Source organism: Athene cunicularia, assembly GCF_003259725.1.
Source record: "Athene cunicularia isolate RWA chromosome 12 unlocalized genomic scaffold, athCun1 chr12_part1, whole genome shotgun sequence".
Taxonomy (NCBI): domain Eukaryota; kingdom Metazoa; phylum Chordata; class Aves; order Strigiformes; family Strigidae; genus Athene; species Athene cunicularia.
Window position 1 is genome coordinate 17,678,246 of NW_020799116.1, and position 25,528 is coordinate 17,703,773.

Here is a 25,528-nt window from a genome sequence, read left to right on the forward strand (position 1 = left end):
GAGAGCTCTTGTTTCCTTTCCTATACTTGAAGACAATCTGAAATCACACTGATCTCCAGGCTGAGGGTGTGACTTTACTACTTCACATAAAATGCCATGAGCCACTGATACTTTTAATGAGCAAACACCTCACCACTCACATATGCTAAACATCCACATTTAACTGCAAAATACCAAGCCTAAACACACTTATGACCCCACAGGACTGCATTTTAGTCCCCTCTTCTACCCTTCTTAATTTAATTATTTTAAATAATCTTATGAAAAGACAAGTTTTCTTGGGGCCATAGTGCAAAATTTTCAATAAAATGGTGTTATGAGGGTTTTCACCTCAGAAACAACAGTAGTACTTAACAGAAGAGGGCAGTGAACAATCCAGTGTAACCTGTCCTTTTTAGACAGATTTCTGACATAGGGTCTAACCTGGCTGCAAAGCCATTACTAATAACTTTCCATCTGTTATCCAGTTCTCTTTATACTGGAAGCCTCTCCCACATAATTAATAGAAACACTGATTTAAAATATGCTTTTTAATAGTCCTTATGATAGCTTGATTAAAAAACCAACACACTAAGGTCAGGACAGCATATTAATGAAGATCTAGAGAAGAAAGTCACTAATAAAATGATCAGATACTGGAAAGAACAAATAAGGAAGATTTATATAATTTCATACATCACTTATACACACACAGAAGAAATACTTGATAATCAAGTTTAGGCATTTCAGATTTCCTATCTCAAAATGACAATAATGGATGAGTCGCAGACCACCTCCACAGCAGAAAACATGTAACAAGTTCATTTGTTGGTTTTAAGAGCTTAGCGACTACAGTCACGGATGCCTCATAACTAACTAAAATAAGAACAGATTCATTTTGGAAGTCAATAAGAGATAGAGAGAAATTTCAGGACAGTGAATATATTCCCCACATTCTCCCATCCACACAGACTGCTTATTGCTAAAAGAAAATTAAAATGTCCTTTAAAATTATATAAGAAAAAAACAGAATGCTATTAGGAAGAAATAAAAATCTAGCATTTGACATGACTACAAGTATCTATCTATAATTGTAATAGATACACCAAGTTTTTTTGCTCTGAGTGGAAAGCCAATTTTATACGGGCTGAAAGCTGTTCAAACATCTTTAAATGGCTTCGAGTCAACATGAATGATCAGAAAAGGGGACTTTGGGCAGTAGGTCTCAGAGCTCAGTCAGAAGGGGTAGCTCAGCAATGTCTCAGTTCTATCCTCGCCCTTTTCCCTTCCCTGGGCATTGATGCTTACCTAATCCCTTAGAGAACCAAGTCTGGGCACTGATCTGGAGGAATTATTTACTTTTCTACATATGGTGAATTTTCTGATGGTTTAGCTCTCTGAATCAGTTCCCTGAAGAGTCAGATGTGTTTCCACCAAGGAAAAGAGTGGAAATACTGGACTGTGACATGTGGGAAAAAGCAGATAAACAGGGTTGTGGCAGTGCTGATTTAAACAGCTTAAATGCTCATAAACTGTACCCTAAAAGACACGCTTTAAATCTACACAAATCTAACAAAAAGTGCCCTAACGGTACAGGCAGATATTTTTCCTGAGATAGAAGCTCGTTGTCATCTCTATTTTAAACCTCTGACTTTAAAGCAAGTAGCAATTACTGTTATTTGATTTAATCGTAAATTTCCCAAGCTTTTAAAATACTTGAACTTGGCAAGACCTTTATTTTCTTCTTAATTCTGTCAGCCACTTAAAATCATCAAAACCAAAGAAATCTACCAATGATAATTATGAAATTGCTGTGAAAGCTTTTACTTTGTTAGGCAAATGTTATTTAAACTTTTTTTCCCCCCAAACCATGGGCTTTTTTTGTTTGTTTTCCTCTGTGATGAAGAGCTCTCTTAATTGCTCTCTTAAGGCAACCTCTCCCCCCATTCCTATCAAGAAGCTTCCAATGTAAGTTTTAGCACCTAATACAGGACTTCCATTCCCAACCAGTCAGACTAAGCAATCTGAAAATAACAGGTTGATCAGAAATAATTGTCGATGTTGAGTACGCATGATACTCAACTGCACCTGCAAATCCGCAATTGCTGCAGATCAGTGAACTTCTGTGGCTGACATAATGGAAGATAAACCCCACAACTTCACAGGAAAGTGATTTCACTAGTCTATCCCTTAGCCTGTACTAAAGACGTATGCATTTTTCATCAGTGACACAAGCCCTACATGCAGGGCTCGAGTGATCATTACTTGAGGACAAACACAGGCCATCTCACTACTCTCTTCGCTGAAGGTATGTGGTTGTTTACTTTAGAGAGGGCTGGCAGAACTCAGCCTGTACCTTCACACAACAGCATGTAGTAGTTCAGTGAAAGCTTTAACAGGAAATGACCTACCAGCTATCATTTATTTAAAAGTGTTTCAGAGTAAGTTTATCATACCATTATTTTTACCATGAGATTAGCAAATATTATAACTTCTTCAAACAATTCTAAAAAAATAAACATTCAAGCAATTGTCCCAAACTCAGTAAATGCTTAGAGACTTGCTGAGCTAACACAGAAGGTGCATGCTGATACAAAACTTAACCCCCATGACAAGGGAAATATTAAAATTACTACTATAATAATTATATAATAATTTTAAGATGAGTTAATCACTAGCTGAAATACTGCGAGATTCTATCCTGAAAATCATTTCAGTGCAAGAACAGAAACATTTACCATATTCACCAAAGCGAAGGGACTCCCACTGCTGCCATTCCACAATGCTACTGACTGCACGTATACCAATGTAGATCAACAGCATTCCTAATGTAGCATCTAACAAGAAGTTGATAAGGTACCTGAAAGGAAAAAAATGTAAAAGAAAACAAGGAGCAAGGGTCCGTTTTCTACAAGTTCAGTGTATTTTAACACCACGATTGGTAAGGGATGTGTATATAAGCTGAGCAGCCACAGTATTGGAGAATCATCATTTATGCAGTTCTGTAATTACTTAGCCTAAAATTGAAATAGTTTTAGAAGAGTCTCAGTATTTTGTTTCGGTCCTTAAAGTTAAGCTCCAGCTACTATTTTTGTGAACTCTGGTGTGTGCATGTGCATAATCTACATTAAACTCCAATATTCATTTTACTCCTTTAAATTAAAACCATTTCCTTTTTACCATTGTGCATTTTATTCTGTATGGAAAACCTGTATTTGAATAAAAACAAAGGAATAAAAAGAAATAAAAAGAGAAGTTATCTTAAATGCATCTCAAGGAATTTGAAGGTAAAAACCCAACCAAAACCACTTTCATTCTGAGGGGGAAAGACACCACAACTAGACGGTTTTTCTTGCTCAAGGGAACCCCCTCCTAGCCTCAACAAGGACGAATGTGCAGTGGAATACCATGCCTACAGAGTACAGTCACCATCTAGGCCAAATTTCAATTTATTTGGTGTTAGGAAGAAAAGCGATTTACTTTCCTGCACTTCAGTTCTTGCCTAATAAACATTTGAAATAATCAGGAACAAGCCTTCCCAGAAAAGAACCCAAACCACCCCTCAACGGACACACAACTGTTGCACTACTAATTTTATAGTTTCAAGAGAAGCTGCTGGATGTTACCTATAATTCAAGAAACCTGAAATTACTGTGTGTTTCAGATTATTCTTAGGTTCATTAAATGGTGCAGCTGAAATTCAGAGCATTTTGTTAAGTCAGCTTGGTTTATTTACTATCACTAGTTTCAGCTGAAGAAAACAGCAGTTGAGAAAGAGCCAGATATAAGATGCAGAGTAAATCCCTGTTACTGAGATTCTTATTTGGTAATTCCAAATATTTAAGGTAAACTCTATAGTCTGTAGGAACTGCAGGGATAAAAATAGCAAATCAGAGGCCTGTGGACTTCTGCTGGCTGTGTAGCCAAATCCATGCGGACAAGATAGCAGCAATGTGGCAAGTGAAAACAGAATACATGCATTCAAGCAGTAACAAAGAGCTGTTCTGACCTTCAAAACCCCATTCAAGAGCATCCCAAAAATAAAACCGAAGCAGACATGCCTTGCTTCAGCTAAGAATTACTCATAAACTTCCTAAAAAAATACTTTTCTAATAGTTGTGTCTCAAATCAGAGTTTTAATGTGCTTCGTATTGACAAACACTAAAAATCCAGGTTTAGTGTTTGGCAGAGGAAACTCAGCAATTACAAGTGCACACAAGTCATTTTAAGGCCACAAGGGGCTGCTGTAAGTCTACAGCAGGAAGGCAGCCATCAGGAGCAGGGAGAAGAGATGTGCCAACACCTACTTCACATCAAATTACAGCTCACAGCACAGGCCAAGTATGCCTGATACTCCCAAACCCGTCAGGCTCACTACATGCAGGCAACATGCTCATTCAGCGATGCACTGCATTAACCCTGCTCACATGTAACCCGTGCACAAACAACAAAACAAGTTGCTGCCACTATCGGATAAATGCATTTGGCCGAGAATTCAGGGAGTTAATGGCTGCGTTCATATAAACTTCCTGGTGTATTGCATACAGCCGGCTGAATACCCTGCACTACAGAAGAGAAGTGCTGTTTGTTTTTGCTATTTAAAATTCTTCAAACAACGACCCATCTGTCAAGATGTTTTAACAGATGTTTTATCAGTTGTGATATTATCACACACCTGCCTGAATTACAGCACTACATTCCCAAACTAATAAATGGAACTTCCAACTGTAGTTCTTTCCAAGCTTTGGACAATAATGTTTTCTAAAACTACATTTTCTGGGTTTGTTCTGAAAATAACCCACTAACTACAAGGCAGGAAAGAACAGAAAACTATCTACATTTGAATATGCCAAGTAAAATTATTCTTATTTAAAACTCAGACAGAAACATTGCTTTTACTCACTAATTTTGACCCACTTCCACACTTAATATATTTTTCCCAAGAAAGGACAAGTGGCTTTGCTTAATACTACACGCTACTTTTTCTGCTAACAAGCAGGACCTGCACCCTTGTCTGAGAAATTATACTACTCCACATTACAATTTTTGTAATCCCGAGAACAGTGAATAACAGTTCTCTACATCACCCTCTTCCATGTTTTGTGCCATGGTACACTTACACGAGAAGTGGTATTTGAAAATATAGTTATGTAGGTAATATTATTCCATGTAGAAAAGAACACAAGTTAGTAAACTTTTTATTTTGAAAACCCAGAACATAGTACAAAGTTATTTTAAATTTTAAAATACTGTAATAAACTACTATGCTTTAAAAACTGAAATTTTAGACACGCTTTGGTTAGCTTATTTGAATATATAGTTTATTATATAAAATTGAATGAAAGCAATTTGCACCTGCCAGTTTTTGGATCTCTCAGGAAATTCTTAAACCGGTAAGCAAGGAAGATCCTCCAGTGATGCCTGGTATTCTTGAAGTTGTCATAATTTTAATTTAAAATTTACAGTTAGTGTGTTAAAATAAATGCATCTTCCTTAACAAAATTCTTAGTGGTGGGAAGAGAAAAAACAGTGTTTTACTTGCACATTTATAGCATGCAGGAACACAAAACTGAGGAGGAATAAGGGAAATAAAACAGGCTTGTGAAGCAACACAAGCATATTCCTTGAGCTGCCTAGCTCCTTTGTTTACCAAAGGACAACAGTGAGCAGATGCCATTGAAGGAACTGGATTGGTTTTAAATGGCAAATTATTAGGCTTTTAAAAGTAATTTCACAGCTTCTATTACCAGGAATATGTAAGCTTCTTTGAGCATGAGCCCTATCAAGAACAAACCCAAGCAATTACCATTTGCTTCAGGAGCTCCTGTAAAGAGCCTGAGGGGGTCTTAGTCATAAAATCTTCAGGTTTAATATACTACAGTGAAATGCTTATCTACTTAGTCACACTGCTCCAAGCGTGACATTGCAAAATTAATTTTTGTACTAACTGCCTGGGTACTGAGCAAGATTTCCTGCTTTTAACAAAATGAAAATAATAAAGCAGTAGCTAATGTAGGTTTTAGAAGAAAATACAAGCATCAATGATTTTTGCTAAATATCCCTGAAAGCAACCTGACTTTATATTAAAGCCCTGCTGTGGTGAACAATGCAGTTGGAGGTCAGTGTACACAACTTTATATTCATTTCTTTTGGTCCCTAGCACCTCCTTCAGTAAACAGTCTCATACTACAATGTGCATCCTAATTCCTCAACTGGAAAAGTAGTAACAAGAGTTGGTCTAAAATACCTATATACAGCCCAGAAAAAGCTTTCCCAGGTCCTGCCAGACATGAACTTGTGAGGAGAACTCCCAACTTGATTAATTAAGCTTAATCGGAGTTTTTTTGAAAGTGACTGACTTGTACCATGAAAATTGGTTTCTCAGCTCTATTTTGCATTATCGTTCATGTACACCATCAAACTCAACTGCAGAAATTCCAATTATTCTGAAGTTAAACACTCACAGTGAACAAGGGTCTTCTTCTGTAAGGTCTGATAAATAGACATTTGCGAAGTGGATGAACAACATCCCTATGGCTTGCTTGGAAGTATCTAAAAACCTGTATAGAGTAAAAACAGTTTTTAAGACACACAAAACTGTTTAGAGCACAGCCAGACATGGCAAATTTGTCTTAATTGAAATTCCATCTCAGTTACTCAATTTCTCTTCAAATGAGAACACCAGAATGATAAATTGTCATGGTATTTAGCTTATTTAACAATGTTCCATTTTAAACTCTGCCCCTTTTTTTTCTGGAATATTGCTAACAACAAACCAAGTCGTACCAACTTGAAACCTTACCACTGTAAATTTAAAGTCTAGGGATAACCTCTTGTATCGTATGCATTATCCAAGAGCTAATCCTCACTAAACCTAGCTAAGTCTTTAATAACCTTCTGTAAACAATGAGTATCCCAGCCTGGCTAGATACTTCAGTTCTTTTGTGTTTATGCATTTTTAGCAAGTATATAGCACTGACAAAAAGAAAATCCTCATGTGCTTGTTGATGAACAATTTAATAGCTGGTTAATGAGTCCCTTATCTACAGTATTTTGCTAAAAAGCCAACATATTTTTCACCTGAAAGCATGAAGTGGTCTCACTAAATTTTATCTGTAGTACAACAGCTTAGACCACAATGTAAAAGAATTAGAAACCTTGAAAGCATTATCTCCAAAGCAGATGACAGAGTTAGACAGAAAACAGCTTGCTACTTACAGGGAAAACAAAAAACCCCACTTAGGTACTGATTCAGTATTGACTTCAGCCCTTACCAGCTTTACCATCCTTTGCACAGACCCAAAACTTCCAGCAGACTCTTTATTAAATGTTAAATATAGGAATCGTGTCGAAAGTACTTTTTGGGCAAGAGTGTGTTCTTTGTACAGACCAACACCCATTTTGCCTGTTGTTTCCATGTGTAAAAGATCCAAACAACTTCTTATGCCCAAATTCATTTCCTCTCCCTGACAACTTTGTCTTAAACTTTATTCTCATGCATTCCTTGCACGACATACAAAGCAGAGTGTTGGAGATGAGGCAGGAAGCCAGTGAGTTACTTATCTAATCAGTAACCATACTATAAATAACAATCCTCAAGTCCCAGAACAAAGGCTATTACCGCACTTCTCAGTTTCATGCTAAGGTAGACTGTAAGTACACAAAGATTTTGTATTTATTTTTTCAACAAAATAAAGGTCAGGACTAGTTTTGAAAAGCAGCACTGCGAGAGATTAATTTAAACCACTGAAGTCTTCAACAACTGGAATGACAGTTTAACATTTACACCAGTCTCAAAGCTAGTACAGGTTATGTTTACATAACTACAGTCCAACAACTTCTCAAAAGTAATAAAAACAAATACACTTTTTAATACTTTGTATTCTTTCATGGCTTATGTATTTATATCTTTTACCATACTGGTTTTTATCTTATACATAGTAGGATAGGTACAGAACATGGAATTTTGTTTAAGCCCAGCCAAGAGCTTCTTGCAAGCCTATGTAAGTTTGTAGATGTACAGATGCATCTTAGGGCAACTGAGTTTCCATCAGCAGGAAGAAGTAAAACCTGAAGCTTTATGTCTAAATGCACATCTTTGTACAGATTCCTGGAAGTGTTCAGTAAGAAAGAACTAGCAGCGAGACACAAAGAAGTTAACTTTTTGTTGACTCATGTATTTTGGCTTTTCTTGTCCCTCGCTGTTAGTCACCAACTTCTTGTCATCACTTTTTTCCTTTTTTTGATAATCATATGCAAACAATCATTCCTTCAATTTCTAAAAACACAAGAAAAAATAAGAATAAAGCATGCAGAAACATACCATATCCTCCAGGGACGTCTTTCATGCTTTGGTTCTCTGAAAAAAAAAAAAAAAAAATGTAGTTGAAGACAATCAGCTAATCCCAAAGCTACAAGTAAAAGCAAATAATCTTCCAGAAACATTACATTCTTTGATAAATTAGATCCTACACAACTGTATTTCAGTTTATCCATCTCTAGGGACACATTTTTAAAGAAACTAGCTTGCTTCTATCACTTTCAAGTTCCTACAGATCTATCGTCTGACTGCCAATATACCTCACATGAAAAAATGAACTCGTACTGACCACCATTTCATTGGCCTTAGCTTTTACGACTGTCCATCCAGAAAATTTAATTTCCAATAGGAAAACAGGTATTAGAAAAAGCCATTTCTTTTGCTCACCGGAGACCAAAAGTCAAATTGCAAAGTATTCTCACAATATTAGGGCCAATCTGTAATACCAGAAATAGATCAAATGAATTAGTAACAGGGCAAATACATTCTTTATTGATGGCAATACATTCTTTATGGATGACAAATAAGACTTCTGTGGGCAAACTGAATTGCAAAAGGAAAGCACGACAGATTTTTTGAGTCAGATAATCCTTTCATAAAAAGGTTGATACTTTTTAACATACTAAAAAAAAATAAATCCAGTATTAAAATTAATGCCAACTATCCAAAGGCAAAAAACCCAGATAAATTTGACTAGTTTAATCTTGATACAGTTTATCAATACAAATTGTTCAGATATGATAGAAAACAACTCTGCACATCCACAAAGGAGGGGGAGCCAAATCACACCTTGCCCAGCTACTCCCTGGTCCATCCCCACAAGCCCAGAAGGAGCAGAAGCCCAAAGGCAGATGGGGCAACACAAATGACAGACATGGAAGAAGGGGTGGCTGTCCCAGAAGAGCCTCAGCCCCACCAGTCAGGGGTGACACCCACCCTGGGGAGCCAGCACTGGAGCATCTTTGGGAGGGAGGTGGTCAGTGCATCAGGTATGGGATGCAGGGGAAGTGTTTTGAGATTGCACAAGACTTACTATAGGTTGTTTAGGGGAGGAACCAAAGGCAAAGAAAGGGAAGGATGAAGGACCTAGCTGACTCATGGAGTAACAAGTGTGAGAAAATAGAGGGATAAGGGGATTAAAAATAGATGCTTGCATGTAAACAGTGGATTGTCCATACACTTGTACTGTCTGATATGCAGTTTATCCTATCTTCTTGGGAAATTCCATTTCTAACTCTTTCTGGGCAAGAAAACCTTTTTCCCTACTGGGAACACAGGTTCAGCTCTGCCACGGGTCAGACCTGGGGCAGGGAGCTGCAGCAGCCTCACCTATGCCAGATCTGGCCTGATGCTGTAAAACAGATTTATTTTCTGCTACAGCTGCAAGATACTAATTCCTTATATATCCCAAAGGCAGAACAAAGATAACATGGTAATGGAAAACCTTTCCACTAAGGATGAGTGTAATATATGGGTTTTACTACCTTCTTCTATCCAAGATTCAGTGTCACTCATCAGTTCCTTCAACATAAGTCTTGAAAAAAAATTATTTAGGTTCTTATTTCAGATCTTTAAAAAAAAATTTTTTCTTTAAGCCCCAATTCCCCTCCTCCCCTTCAGCTTGCGAGATTCTGTCTTAAAAGTCACAAACTATAGCAGGTATGAGTCAGGCAGAACATCAGTAGATATTTTAACTTGCTTCTCCACGTATTAGTGATGATTTAAGTTTCAAATAGGATACTGTATATAACTTATGCTTACCTCACTAGGCACTAAAACACCTTTCGGTTTATAAACCAGTCACAATCTTTTCACAAGTAAGGCAGTTTTCTCCAAAGCCAATCATCCTCGTACAATACAGCATTAATTCCCCAAACATCTTAATGTAAATTTATAAATAAAATAAAATCCACCTCCAAGGCAGAGGGGAAACATTTGCAGGGAGCACAAAGTTAACAACTTGCCATTTTACTGTCTGTCAGTGCTTCTCACAGGAGAGAGAGAAACTGTGTTTCGACCCCATATAATACAACCATTAGAAATTAAAAAGTGAGAAGAGGAAAAGACTGTACATTTACACCAAAGATAAAGTTGTAATAGCAACATTTGCCAGCAGTTTTCTCTGTGAACAGCATGCCATAAATATAAAACTTCTGTTAAAAATGAGCAACATGCAGCTAAATTAACCAGTTTGCTCTTTATGACAAGTCCTCCACAGTCACACTATGGACTACTTTAATTAGTGTCACTTTTGCACAACAGAAAGCCAAAGCATCACTAAATAAATGCAAGGAACAGAAGTATCAACTTACTATGGAGTTTGTGCAAGATGCTTTTCTGCAGACAAAATAGAAATCAAACTGGTAAGATCTGCATACTTTGAGGGGTGAGGGGGAATTTTAAGCTCAGGCTTTTGTCTATTATTATGAGGAAGTTGTATAAGCCTGTGGATTAATTTCTTTCTCTAAAGCATTCACAAAAAAAATCATTTTCACCAAAAAAATCATTTTCAATGAACATATTCAAAACTAATTCAACTAACACCATTTCAAATTCTATCCATACTAAGACTTCAGATGGTCCATGTTTCTCTGGCCAGTTCTGAAAACATAACATTTCATTTGAGTTAACATTAAACAGGAGAGTGAAAGCCTCTACAGATTTCCTTCAGGAATGTATTAAATGGCTGATCACACCATAAACTTCTATCCCCTCAAATGAAATGAGATAATCTGTTTAACTGCTTTAGTACTTGCTACCTGATGAATATGTACCTGTACACTCGAAAGCCCAGCAGATCCATATGAAACAGGATTGTTTTCTCAGCCTAGTTTCTGGCAGCTCTCTGTCCGTGAGCATCAGGTATTTCTAACACACACAGATACCATAAGGTATTTTCCTGAATACCCCTGATGCAGTATCCAGGTTATGCTGCCTACCCAGCACAACATACTATCACATCAGAGTGGCTGAAGTTGAGAGCAATTTAACTTCTCCCCCAGAAGGGAGTGCGTTTTCTGTATGGCTGTTGACAGCTGGGGCCTTCTCAGTAAGTAAACTGAGCAAAAAAGCAACAGCCTGTAGAAAACCACACTGGTAAGCTCAGGGTCCATAGCATGTTTGCTATTAGTAAATTAATTTTGCAACCAAAAAGCCAGCACTTTTTTTCAAATAAAGATTCTGTAAATTTTTAAAGCATATATCAAATTGGAAGATACTGCTTTTCCCTCCCCATTTGCCCTCCCTCAAAATATGTCACGATTATAGATGCTCTCAGCCCCACTCACAGTTTCTCTTGGCAGTCTGCATTGCCTCACTGTAAACTCAGAGACATGCACTGGTACATGTGTCTGCTGACAGATGGATCTCAATCTGCCAGCTTCTCACTGTGAGGAGGTGGTACCACTCCATATGCTTCAATTCGGAGCGTTATTCGCGCACTAGCAAGAATTCACCACATTTAATATTAATTAACTAATAATGTTCAGCATTTCATGCTGAATTATAAATGAAGAAAGGAGTGCTGCTTGTTTATACATTCAATGCCAGAATTTTTCAGGAAAGGAAATAAAAGCACTTCTGCCAACAAGCATGTGCACTGCCAGATGGACAGATAATAGATAAGCATATAAGGCAGAGTATTGCTAATGCAAAATTCAAGTTCATTAAATTGTCTTCCCATTTCATTGAAATTCTAGGAATAATTAATGCCAGAGTACTGTGGAAGGGTTTCTAACAGTTACTTTAACATAGGAGTTTCGCAATCTATTCCACAAAACTGAGGACTCATAGGGAAGAATAAAGGCTATATATAAGAACAGACATATATATAAGAACAGATAGAAGAAATAAAGTAAAACCTCTCCAAAGTGTCAATATGAAAAGCAACACTTGAATCTGTACTTAGAATTCAGCCTTTTCTTCTCTCCCTTCTTCACCTCCCCAAAAAGTCCCACGGGAGTTATTTTGCTGATGTGAAGTAACTTCAATATGGATTCAAGAACTCCAAGTTTACAGATGGCTGCTCTTGTAGCGGCACAAAACTGGCCCAACTCAAGCGTTTGAAATGTTTCTATGTATCATGTATTACTGCATTTCTCAGACACATGTTCTGGCAGTTCACAGTAAGAATCTTTCTGATTCCAGTAAAGATCTAAGGAAACTTCTCTAGCTCATCAATTTGAAATTCAAAAAAAAAGGGAAAATGAACTAAAGAATATTAAACATGTATGATGTCCTCTGCAGCTGTACTACAATAACACTGCTCTTCTGATGAGAGAATTGGGAATTTCACTGTATTTCTAGTGCTTCTCAAAACTTTTTCAAAAATAGGTCATAGACAAAGCATGTTTTGTTTCTGGAATGGGCTGCCCAGGGAGGTGGTGGAGTCCCCATCCCTGGAGATGTTTAAGAGTCGGGTTGACCCAGCATGGGGGGATATGGTGTAGTTGGGAACTGTCAGTGTGAGGTTAATGGTTGGGACTGGATGATCTTCAAGGCCTTTTCCAACCTTGATAATTCTGTGATTCTGTGTAAGCTTCCTACACATTTCTGTCATCAGACCCTAGCAAAGCAACAGCTGAGCTAGCCAGACAGAAGAAGAAAACCAAGAGGAGGAAAGGTTAGTAAGGATAAGATCACATTTGCACACCCCACATGCAAACCTGCTCATTCATGCACAGGGCCAGTTTCAGCAAGGACAGAATCTGACCCTTCTCACAGGTGCACAGGCAACAGGCATGAGGAAACAGCCACAAGTTGCAATCATGGAAATTCCAGCATGATAGAAGTAAAAAATTCTAGTGAGAGCAATTAAACTCTGGAACATGTTTCCCAGAAAGGGTGCAGCGACTTTCAGTTTCACAGATCTTAAAAATTCACCTGGACAATGCTCTGAGCAAGGGAACATAGACTGGCTCTGCTCTGAGCAGGAGGTGGAGGCAGGTGACATTTGAAGTTCCTTTCAACAAAAACTGATCTGTAAGTCTAAAAATCGTCTTGCTGTGATATGACAAGATTTGAGCCAATGACCAAAGCATGGCTAACTAAAATCACACAGATTTGTATATATGTCTGCACAGAATCTAATAGTGAGAAGTCTGCTGCAGTTTGAGCTTCCATACAGTGTTATATCACAAGAGTGTTGAATCTCCTCCAGCAGGTTGGTTTTACTGGGCTTCCTGAATAAGGTGTTGCAACCAGATAGATCCTCCAACACAGCCCTCATAGTGCAAGACTTGTGTGATCTGTGGGGTTACTTTGACATTAATTCACATAGTTTCCAACATTTAAGATAAGCATTAAAGTTTCCAGTAGAACACTATTTTGTTAATAATGTATGGAGCAACATCTGAAGAGTTAAACCAAGCACTAGCATCCAAACTCAGAGTCAGATGCAGAATTTCATATGGCTACTCTCAGGCAACTGAACTATTTTCAGAACATTTGGTTATCAAGAGAACATATGCATCATAATTTGATCCTGCAAGTTATAACCCTATAAAAATCTTGTCAAATCAACTACATATGCAGGCCAGATTTCATCTTTTTAAAGTTTTATTTAGGAAGACTGTCAAAAACACTGATCTGCTTGTTAATATCAACACTTTTCCCACAACAGTGGGAACTATGACTCTTTTGAATAAGCACATGCACACTAATAATTCCTGAAAATTCACACCACCATGGAACAACAACTATATGTGAATTTTGTTATACCCATGATCTTTATCATACATTTGAACTTATCTCCCTTTCCCACTAAAGCAAAGCTTTTAAGAGGCTTGCAGTTTTACTTTAGCCTCCCCATTATTTTCATGGTAGCAGCAAAGAGGGATAAGAAATCACGGATTTCCTCAAGATAGAATTTTCCTTTTTTAAATTAACTTTGCAAGAAACAATATGCCTAATGAAAATGGGCTAAAACGATGCCTTACAAGAAGGTATACCAGTGTGCAAACCACGTATCATTTGACTGCCAAAAGCTTCTGTGACACCTAAGAGCTCAGCATTTCCCTATATTCATAGTTTAAGAAAACAAAAACATGGAGGGAGGGTGTGTTTAAAGAGAGGTAATAAATATGACTACAAAAAAAGGCCAGAAGAACCAGCTTGCAGATCATTTTTCCATGCAAAAAAAGAATATGCACTGTGTTCTCAGCAATTCAATTTTTGCCCAACTGCAATTCCTTGTTTTCCCATGCCCCATTAACAACTACTAGACACTCAAATACAGGGGACCTTGAAAGTCTGCTGCTTATTTCCCCTACATAAGAACCCCCAAATCCTTCATTGTATTTTTTCTTAATGACCTAGACTTGCCAACACTCTTGGACACTAATTATACTAAAGCAGAAATTATAATGGATTGGAACTGATTTTCAGCTACATCCAGTGGTACAGCTGTATTGGAAAAGGATACCAGGAGCCACGGTTTCTTCACGATGAAGACAATTATGGAATAAGTCACTCAAAGGAAAATTTTGTTTGAGTCGATATTAAAGACTGACATACTATGAAGTGCATGATCTCACCTGCTTTGCTCTCCTGCAAAATGGATTTTTAAAACTTCTGTTAGACAAAGAACAGTATTAGCCATGCAAGTACCCAGCCTCTTAATACCACTGTGTCCTTGGCCTCACTGGTTCTGTAGAGATACATGTGTAATTAAGAACCTGCCCATTAAAGATCGTCACCCAGGGAGAAACTTTATAGAAACGCTGGACACAAAGGTTAACGACTCAGCTAGTTAGTTATTCAGAGACATCATAAAAACTAATGATTCAGAGTCTGGACAGCCATGCAGTACCTGCAAAACTGCAGACCTTATCCAAGTCTCTTTGTTCCAACGGCAACAGTTTGAATAGTATCATGGCTATGGTTTTTAGGCAGGAAAAACTTTGTGACAGTTAAACAGGTCTGACTGCCACTCTTGTTAGAGCAGAGAACAAGGGACTTTGTTGTACTGCAAAGTTAAACACGCTAATGCGGAGCATCAGCCAAGCCCAGCTATCTCATGACCAGGGCTCTTTTGTTTCAACACAGATGACATTAGACAACAGAAAAATGATGTGCTAAGGATTTCACAGATGCTATCAAATAAAGAGCAATGCTTGCTGGATAAGCACAGGAAAGTTCAAGTTATAAAAGTTACTTCTAAAAACATTTACTTCCTACCTGCTTCCACACCCAGCTAAAAACCAACCTGTAAATTTTGTCCCTACAAAGGTTTTGTGATGGCTAAGGAATGGCTATCACAAAGTGAAGCTCCTCTTCATGTGCAGAGGAGGAGGGAACAAAGTATTATCAGAAAACAAACAAACCCCTGCTACCTGAGTTTTGAAATAAAACAATGTTGCTTCTTCAGGAAGAGCAGCCAAATGCATTACATGAGGTTGGTGAGCTTTTTATTCTTAACACATACGTCTTTTAAGCTCAAAGAAATTTTCCAAATGCTTAGCTTGTAAAGATTGGCTGGGGGAGACACAAAGAAGTGGTATTACCTGTTGCATACAACTCAGTCTAAGACAATTTCACCAAGGCTGATCTCATGCATCCTGGTAGCACATGACAGTGTGGTTCTGACAGAAGCATTAACTTGGCTGTCAATAAAGGAAACAAATGTGTCTTAGTAGAGCATGCAGCCCAGACATACCACATCAACAGCCATTGGAATTGAACTTTTTTCCTTTTCTAAATGTAAAGCTTACTTTAAAAATAGCTAAGCTAACAAAGAATTAGACAAAAGTTTTTGCTGTCAATTGCTAACCTATTTGCTATCTCCTCAGCGAGAGCAACACTTCACAAGTCAGAAAATGCATGAAATAACACGTTATGTAAACAAAAATACTCAGCCCTTTACTTCCTGAAAGGCATGTCAATGATATAACAATACTAAAAATAAAGGTTGTGAGTAACTGCTTTAAGAATACGAATGTAAACAGCACAAGTAGCTTAGGAAATATTTATCTAGGTAAGAAAATTATAAGACAAGTTTTGATCTCAGAGACCGGTATTTGTTATATTTGCCTTTAGCATACGTAGCACTGTTGGGTCAAGGTGTGCTCTATTTGAAAGGTCACAATAAATCAGTTTCCCATCACTTTCAGAGAAAGAAGCATATGCCACTGTTTCTTCAACAGGTAAGAGATAGTTAAAGTAAAGCAAATCTAAGCCTCCACTACTAAAAGTGCCTGTAAGACTGGCTTTAGAAGTTTAATACACAGCCTTCTTGCAACTGCTTTTATACTCTGAACCAGGAAAAAGGGAGGTTATTAGAGAAACAGACAACCTGTTCCTATCATCTGATACATACACCTAGTGAGAGATGAAAAATACAGCCTGTTGTGCTCAAGTGGATTTTTTTTTCTATTAAAAATAAGAACCATTTGGGAAACATGAATTATTTAGTACAAAACAGAATCAATCCATATTAACGTGCACTAAGCAGCAATTTACGATTCACAACACCATTTTCACATACAGCATTCACAAGATTACTCAATAATACATGAAGCTTTCTGAACGGTATTCATATGACAACAGATATCAATGAACTTGGAGTCATTCAAGCCAGTTGTTTTAAACCAGCTCTTGGGAACTGTCAGGACTGCCAAATCACAGCTATGAACTCACTCATTCATTAAAATATTAAGCCAGTAACTGTAGCAGTTTTAAAGGCAGAAAGCAAATCCCAAACCTAAGTTCAGATCTATGCAAAAAGAAAACTGTGTTTCCCTTTGTAGAAAGTGATAAACAACAAATATATTAAATCAAGGAGGCCAAAGGTATAAGTATACTCTATGTTTAGAGTTCATTTAAAGTCTCTGCTTACCAGGCTCATTCTCCCTAGGCTGCTGAAACTATCAAGGCATTGAATTGCAAGACACACTTTCTGTAACACTGTTTTAAAAAGAACAAAAGCTACACAACCTACTTTCCTATGTTCTCCTCACGCCCGATCAAATATCATGAGAGTCAGTGGTCAATTATGCAGACTTTTTTGATACAATGTATCTAATAATTAGGTATTCACAGCAGAAATCTTTTTAATGACAAATCTTAATACTTAACATTTAAGTTTCATAAAAGCTTCACAACACCAGTTACCAGTTACCAAAATTATGTCAGTCCTATATTTGACACCCTTAAAAATTCAGGAACTCCTCTCTGTTCATCTCTCACTGACAATTTCTAGTTACTTCCACCAGCCCATCTCTTTCAACAGTGTCAGTGGAGCAAAGCAATGGAGAGACCTCTCAAAAAGAAGTAGTATACAAATACACTTCTTGTCACAAATCTTCATGTTCCAAGCACCTTGCAGCTTACAGGCCAGCTGCTTCCCAAGTCGTCCTGAGCTCTATTTAATACTCTGCGACCAGGTAAAACAAGGAAATGTAGTACTCTGTTCCTCTTCTCTCAAGTGAGCCAATACATATTAATCACTACAAGAAGAAAAACGTGACAGGATGACCAAAGTCTAAACATTTCAAGTTATAAAAACTTTTGATTAAAAAAAGAAAGCAGCATCTAGAGAAAAAAAAACATAATGAGCAATACAAAAAACAAGTTTAGCACCTTCCTTGGGATGCCTTTTCCCTACTCTAGCTCAAAACTAATTTACACCTGGAACTATGAATCCAAACCATGAATGTGAGCTATGAGGAATTCAAACTGTGAATTCATTTTAGCCAATTTTCATTCTCAACATTCATTACATATGACAACATATGTACAAGGTTATGAAAACAAATATATATAAACTGTGTGATTCAGGGTCAGTGGCAGAAAAACAGATCTTCAGTACCTTGAGCAATAGTGTGAACAAATTCAATTATTCCTGATTAAATCCTAAACCCTCATCCCTATACCACACCACCTGCAGTCTCATGCAAGCTCCAAGCTTATATTCAGCCTGCCAGTGAGATTTAACACACTAAGTTTCATATGGAATACATTTGGCTGTGATCAAGAAATATTTGAGAATGCACACCATTTCCTACTAACAGGCATGAGAAAGCAGACCTGATTTTTCATTTCATCAACAAAATCCACACAGATAAGACCTTGTTAAATACCAGTTTAAGAATGCAAACTTCATTAACCATGAAATTAATATCACTGCAGAACGCAAAAATGCACACTGTGTTTTTGTACAGATCATCTCCTTACAAATTTAATTATAAAACACTACTCAAGAACACATTCATTATGCAGTTTACAGTTAAACAACAGTCTAGCTAACAGTCCAAAAGTTAGTTCTAATTAAACACAGCTTCAGAATTTCTGGGTAATTTATCATTTTAATAGTTTACAAACGTCAACATAACGTATCCTTTTTCCTAAACATTTCATAATGTGAATGACATGCGTAATTATAATCTGAACAATCTTATCTGGAGTACAATTATATCCAGCAATCAGCTGAGTAATAAGAAAAATGTAACATGTTCCAAGCTGAACGAGACAAAGAAGGGCATCAGACAACTTAATGCAAAGTGCAACTTCAAGATTATTTGTCTAAATTGGTGCCTTTTTTTTTTTTTTCCCCTTAACTTTTACTAGCATGGCATTTCAGGAATAGTTGCTGCATTTAGTGGCATTAAAATATTAATGACCTGACACAACCAGGACATTAAGCCACCTAATAAAGTGCTATTACAATCTATACCCAACAAAGAATCAGACATCTTGCAAGCAGTTTTGATCAAAACACCAAGGAAATGTAGTTTAAGCAGGACTAAATATTATGAAAGCCTATTTCTCCCATTGTCAGTAAATGCAAAGACACATAGCTACATTACAAAACAAGACTGATCTTCTCTTTTCAAAATAGAAAGAAATTCCAAAATTCTTATTCTGTTCAGGTTATTTGCTTCATTTAAAGAATCAGCTGAACAGTTTCCAACACTGTTATGACTTGCTTTTGTACAACATGAAATTTGTCAGCAGGAGTTGTCTTTCTGGAGAGCTTGTAATGGACAGAACTTATCCCAACTAGATATTTCATATATTGAGTACTACAATATTAACATGGTAAAAGAAAGCAATTTAATTGGCTAATTTACCCACATGGTTGCATTTTTTTTTCTGCTATGGCTTGTAATGCATCTCTTATTTTTGTCTCAAAACATGGATAAGGATGTCAGAGACACTGAAAGGACTAATGATTTATTTAAAACAAAAAGGAAGTTGCCATGTAACATAGATGGAAGTGATACCTCATCATCTGGGGATACACCATACTTGATCATTGTAAGGTATAATTTACTTGGCTGTGACCGAAGTGACCTCACGGGGCTTTCAGAGTCCTGCAGCCACAAGCAGATGCTTAACCTGCAGAATAACAGCTGCTATAGCCCACTCAAATACTGGTCATTACTAATCACCATGGATTGGGCCCAAATGAGCAAGAGGCTAAGACACCTTCTTTCTACTCCCATCACTCCATCCTGTTTCCTTCTTGCCCTCTGGCTAGATGGGAGGGGACTGCACAGCCAAACCCGCAGATGACCGTCAGGGAAGGACACGGTCTACTTTACAGAGGCAGCCCTTCACTATAAACCCAAGGCCGAGCCCAAGCCCAGGGCAGGCAAGCCGAGCCCTGGCGGAGCTGTCCAGGGTCCCCCCCAGGGGCTCCCCTGCATCCCGTGGCCACCCGCTTCTTTTCCGATAGAAAAGTCCTGCTGCTTCCATGTTCTGGATTTCTTTCCCCACTTCCTCCTTTTTAAAAATTTATTCTCCCTTTGCTCGCACCCTCCCCCTCCCCGCCCCCAATCTTGCTCTTTAGTGTAGCTCAATAGCACACCTTACCAGTCTGCCATTATCCTATGGGGGATTCATCCCCATTGCTGACACCCGACAGCGGTCCTTAAAGTTGTTTCAGACTGCCTAATACTAGGTAACCCCAAATACACACTGCAATGCAAGTTCTGCACACATCTGGCAATTCTCCAGGAACCTGTACTTGTGAAGAGTTCCCGGAAAAATAATAAAGTGCATTCTACAAAGTGTGATCCACTGTGTATGAATATGAAATATTCTATTTGAGATTTGATACTTTTGTATGAGACAAGTTTTAAAATCAGTTGCCCAAAGCACATTTCCAAGGTGGTCCGCAGCAATTCACATCAACATTATTGCGTCACTCTGAGTATGTACACAGAATAATGGGATATTATCAAGTCAGGATAAGTCGTCTTTTAAAATAATGACTTTATTAATAAAACACCGCCTTGCTAGCAGGCCACTGCCCTACACCTTAGGAAACTGCCATGTTTCTTAAGGTCTAGGGCAAATAACTTTGTTACTGTTACTCAGAAGCCTGTATTTCACTCCTGATGTTGGGATATCAAAGCCAACTCCCTGCCATTTTCTCATTTTTTAAATCTGCTCAAGCAGAAAGAAAAGTGCTATAGAAAACAAATGAAAATCATATGCTTTAGTTCTTTTGTATTTAATAGTTTTCTTTAAGCTTTTTTCTTTTTGAAAGGCCACTGAAATGACTTAATTTATTCTCAGGTCCCTGATCCCTAGAACATTATTCCCCATAATAATACCTCCTTACCTTGAAAAAAATATTAAAGCATTCCTTTGAAAAGCGTATTTTTGCTAAAGCATTCTGAGTTCTACTAAACTACTTGCTAAGATAGCTTATTGTACCAATAAACATTAAATTTTCCTTGCATGGCTTATCAAGTGGGAAAATGTGCTGTAAAACTGTAAAGCTAACGGACTTTAAGTATGCAGTTTTTAAGGTACTTCCTTTATGACACTGTAAGCAAACAGGACCTTAAAAATAAAAACAGTTCTTATAAAAGGTATTTTTTTCAGCTGTAACCTTCAATGGCAAGCCTACCTACTCACTTATCCTCTGCACCTGTCCAGAGTGTAACAGAGAAGCTTTTACCCTTCTCTGTGTGAGTAGAGACACAAACTGCAATAAAGCCATAAAAATGTCACATACTTTGATCTTCTTTACAGCATGCATATATATATATATATATATGTACATTCTCCACAGACATGAACCTTCTACCTGCAGAGGATCAAATGACTCTTCTATTGAAATAATATCATCAATACAGTTCATATCTGATTTTTTAGCTGTTCCCAAGTATCCCAAAACAAACGGCCACACTCTGACAAGGTATCAATCTTCTGACAGATGAGCTTAATAAATAAAATACATATTCAAGCTGAAGTACTTGCAAATTTGTGTCAGACAGGGTAAAGGGACTGGCAAAGGGTTTCTCCCTCCATACCTTTCTAGTATGGCTAATAAAAACTGTATTATTTACAACTATGCCTCCATGGTACATGTGTGGGAATTCTGTGCTAACAGTACCCTTGAATCACTCATTACCATGAAAGCCTAATCAGACAATGCTCAGAAGGTGCTTGGGATTACTGACAAAACACATCATATTACACAAAAATATTTCAAACCAGTTTTTGTGGTGTCCGTAAGGAAAACCATAATTATTGCACCAAAAAACTCAAACACCTAAGAAGCAAATCTGTAATTTTAAATCAATATCCTCGTGAAATAAAATACAAGCATTATAATGGCAAACTTTGAAGAAATATTATCTTTGGCTTACTGACCTGACACATAAAACACACACCTCTTCCATCACGGGAAACCCATTAAGACTTCCTGTTATGAAGTGCCTTAGCTTAAATAAACCAAGGTGGAAAATGCATACGTAAGCAGGAAGGACAAGAACAAAATTAAGCAACAAACTTAAGGAAGAGTAGGCTAATGGACTTGAGAATTAGCAGTCAGAATCCAAAAGGACTGTCAGTCGCCTGACTTCAGTGCAGCTTTCGATTTACTTGAACATCTGTAGTGTCTGGGTGGAATTGTTTCAATGTGCCTCTTGCAGCACAGAGCTGAACTCAGAGCAGTAAAGATTAATTCACAGTGATTAAGACAACACACTGATGGGCTCCTATGATAGGATTAAGCATATTCACTGGTGATTCAGACAACAGAAGAGGACCTCACTTCTCTAGTCTGTGGACAATGCTTTACATGGAGAGCAGGAGGATAGGATTTCAGGGGCCTTGAATGACTTGCAACAATAAAAACATGCAAACTTCTACTCTTTGGTTAAGGGGTCAGGGAGTCTCCTGTACAAGCCCAGGATAGATGATAACTAGCTGAATTATCTTCTACGAGGAAAAGATCAGGGGTTTACAAGAGGATTTGTATTTGAATCTGAAGATAATAAAACAAAGCCAATCCTTTAAAACACTGCTGTGAGGTAAGTCAGTACATTAAAGCGTTCTTCATTCCCTGTGCAACCGAACAAAGAGGCAATAGCTACAAAGAAAAGGACACTTCAGGTTTAATTTCAAATGATCATTTCATCAGCTCAAAATGAGAAATTCTGTCTCTATCACTTCTTGGTCATGCAAGATTAGTAGTCAAGGGACACACAAGACAGGCTGAAAATATGATTGTGGTAAAAACCTTTCTTTGATTATAAAATATTTGAAGTATTAGAAAATAGTTGCAGCAATCAGTGACTCTCTGACAGAGTCACCACATTGTCAATAAATTACAAACCTGACATTTAACCATGTTTTAGCCCTTAAAAGAAGCAGCTCAACTGCTGTCATTGGCAGGTCAGTTGATAGCGTAACTGTACAGCAACTGGATAATTGCACACACAAGAAGACAGCAAACTGCAGTGTCAGATCTTAAACACTTTTGCTTTAACAATACTCCTTCAGTCATTTGACAATGAACATCTAATAAGCCACAAAAAGGTCCTCCTCTTACAGCTAGTTACTACAATCATAAAAAAATTTTAAAAATTTTCTTTGTTCCACTGAATGCAAGCATGGTAAGATTCATCTAGACAAGGGCAAGTCTGGGTCAGCCTTTGATTAGCCACTTACCAAAAATTCTTATTCTTTACATATCAAATAAAATTTTTCAAAGGAAAACCAGCCTCTGTGCATAAAGATCAATTGTACAGTTTATCTCTGCTGCCATTATTTTAATTTCTTTTCAACAGAGTGTACTGCACCATTAATCACAACCAAAAAAAAAAAAAAAAAAAAAAAGGGCAAGTCACTTGACCTTTATAAGTTAAATTTAACAGTTGTGGGTCTTCAGTTCTCTGACTGTTTACAGAGGAGAGCTGAAGCAGCAATACAGCCGCAGACAGAGAATTAATGCTGTTCAAAAGGGAGGCCCACCTCTGGCCTGACAGCAGTGCCACTTCTCAAGCAGTCCCTGCTTACAGCCACTTGTTCCTCCCTCAGCACTCCCCCCTCTGTTGTGATGGACAGTTTAGGGGACCAGAGCACAGAAATACTCCAGCTTAAAAATAACCACCTCTACCTGTTTACTTTTCTTGCTCTATCAGTTCTGCGATCCAGCTCCAGAAGTTGTCATCTGCCACAGCAGATCAGGGACAGGAACAACCGTGTAGGCGCTGAAGCGACTGCTGAGGAGAGGTCATGCTCTCCCTCCTGTTCTCAGCCACAAGTTCTTACTTCTCTGTTGCACCAGATCTGTCACTTGTATCACAAAATGTCCTGCTTATCAGGACAACTTTTAAAGGTTTTGGAACAACATACCAGATGTTTTGCATATAATATCAAAAGGATAGAAACATTTAGCAAAACTAGCAGACCGAACAGAACCATCCTTTCCACCACAGCACAGCTGAGAGAAAACTGCTCCTTTACCAGTGTAACTGGTCCCCACGGTGGGGCCAGCTTCTCCTCCTGCTAGGGGAGAGTAAAGTGGAAGAGAACATGGCTGTCAAAACTAGGACAAACATACCTATCCTTCTCTTTTTAAATGTAAGCATTTATAAGTGTGACAAGTTACACCGTTTTTGTTCTGATCTCCTTTGGAAACAGATTCCTTTTCTCAACAGTACTGCTGCAAGGCCACCTTCCTTTCACTCCCTTCTTCCACAGCTGTAAGCACTTCATTGACAAGCTCCTTCTAATAGTTCATGGTTTAAAAGCATCCACCCGGGCTGAAGTTGGAAAGTGCAGCTAACAATGAGGCTTTCAGTTTTCCTAGTACGTACTTTCCATATTCACTTCTTATTTTCACTGAGTATTCCAGTCCTACTGTAAAATTCATAAAGCAATACCATTTCCAGAAAAAAGATACTATCCTGACAAATAACATGTAGTTCTTAATCTTTTAATGTACAATCCATAAGAATTACCTCTTTGTATCTCTTAATTCCAAGAGCAACATTATGAGGTAGTTATGTTTGAAAACTGCTAAAACTCCTAATTACCAGGATGCTCTGTTTGACCAAATGTCACACCGGTGACTACTGCTGTCATTCAGTAACACAGTAACGACTGCTACATGCATAGCTTTTGTAAGAGCAATGCAATTGCTAACCATGACTTGAAACGCTAAAGTATGCAAATATGTGTTACCAAATTTTTGACTTAACCATAATTGTATGATGCTACCATGAAAGGTTATCATGTCAAGTCTACTGTAAACAGGATCTTGGTCAGTCTTTAGATCAAACTGCAGAATACTTGTAGCTGATGTTCCCTTCCCCACATTTTGTTAACAGCAACTTCATGGTCAGCTGAGTAACAGCACTGGGCTTGTTTTTCGCTCCTCAGATGAAAGGACACTAACTATAGTATGGGATAGAAAGAAAAATCTAGCAGAACTGTTCCACATTGTTGTACCCTTAGAGAAAACAGGGCCGGAGCCACTAAAGCCTCTGGCCTTTCCACCAAACTCAAATGAGCAGCGTAACAAGTTACCCCTCATCAGCGGAGCTAAGATAAACGGCCACGCAAGCTCACGGGCTGCTCGGAGGGGCAGCAGAGGCTCTAAGCAAGCACAGCACAGCACGTTGCAATTTAAACAAGTGTGTCTGTCTTCGCTGTTGACGACATGACAAGGTACATCTGCGGTAAAATTAATATGGTCTTTTGTACATTCTAAACCCGAGTGACTCCGTACACACTACTACATCTTGCCGGTCTTACTTAAAGCAGAACATGTGCCCGCTCCCAAAGTGATAAATCTTACCAGCATGGGCGCAAAAATTAGGAAAGAAAATTTCAGAAAGGGCACTTGGAAGTCCTCGAAGCAGTATCTCTCCGAACCAACGCTGCTCGTCCCAGCCGCCCGCCTCCCGAACCCGCCAGCTCCGGCGGCTCGGCTGGTGCTAAGGCCCCGCTCCAGCCCCGCGGGGGCACAAGGGACCGCGCCCCCGG

At 38.1% G+C, this 25,528-nt stretch overlaps 1 protein-coding gene across 3 annotated transcripts in view; it reads right to left on the reverse strand.

Annotated features, from left to right (window-relative positions):
- LOC113484751 (store-operated calcium entry regulator STIMATE) overlaps positions 1–15,905 on the reverse strand; it is a 22,965-nt gene extending 7,060 nt beyond the window's left edge. Inside the window, exons 1-4 of one of the 3 annotated variants that reach the window (XM_026857337.1) lie at positions 15,793–15,905; positions 8,303–8,343; positions 6,444–6,539; positions 2,718–2,839 (exon numbers count right to left, since the gene is read on the reverse strand). In XM_026857337.1, coding sequence (XP_026713138.1) covers positions 2,718–2,839; positions 6,444–6,539; positions 8,303–8,343; positions 15,793–15,810 — 277 coding nt within the window. In that variant the 5' untranslated portion in view covers positions 15,811–15,905. Of the gene's footprint in view, positions 1–2,717; positions 2,840–6,443; positions 6,540–8,302; positions 9,837–15,792 lie in introns of those variants that run through there. The other 2 variants (XM_026857336.1, XM_026857335.1) reach the window with 2 other exon arrangements.
- Positions 15,906–25,528: the final 9,623 nt, after the last annotated feature.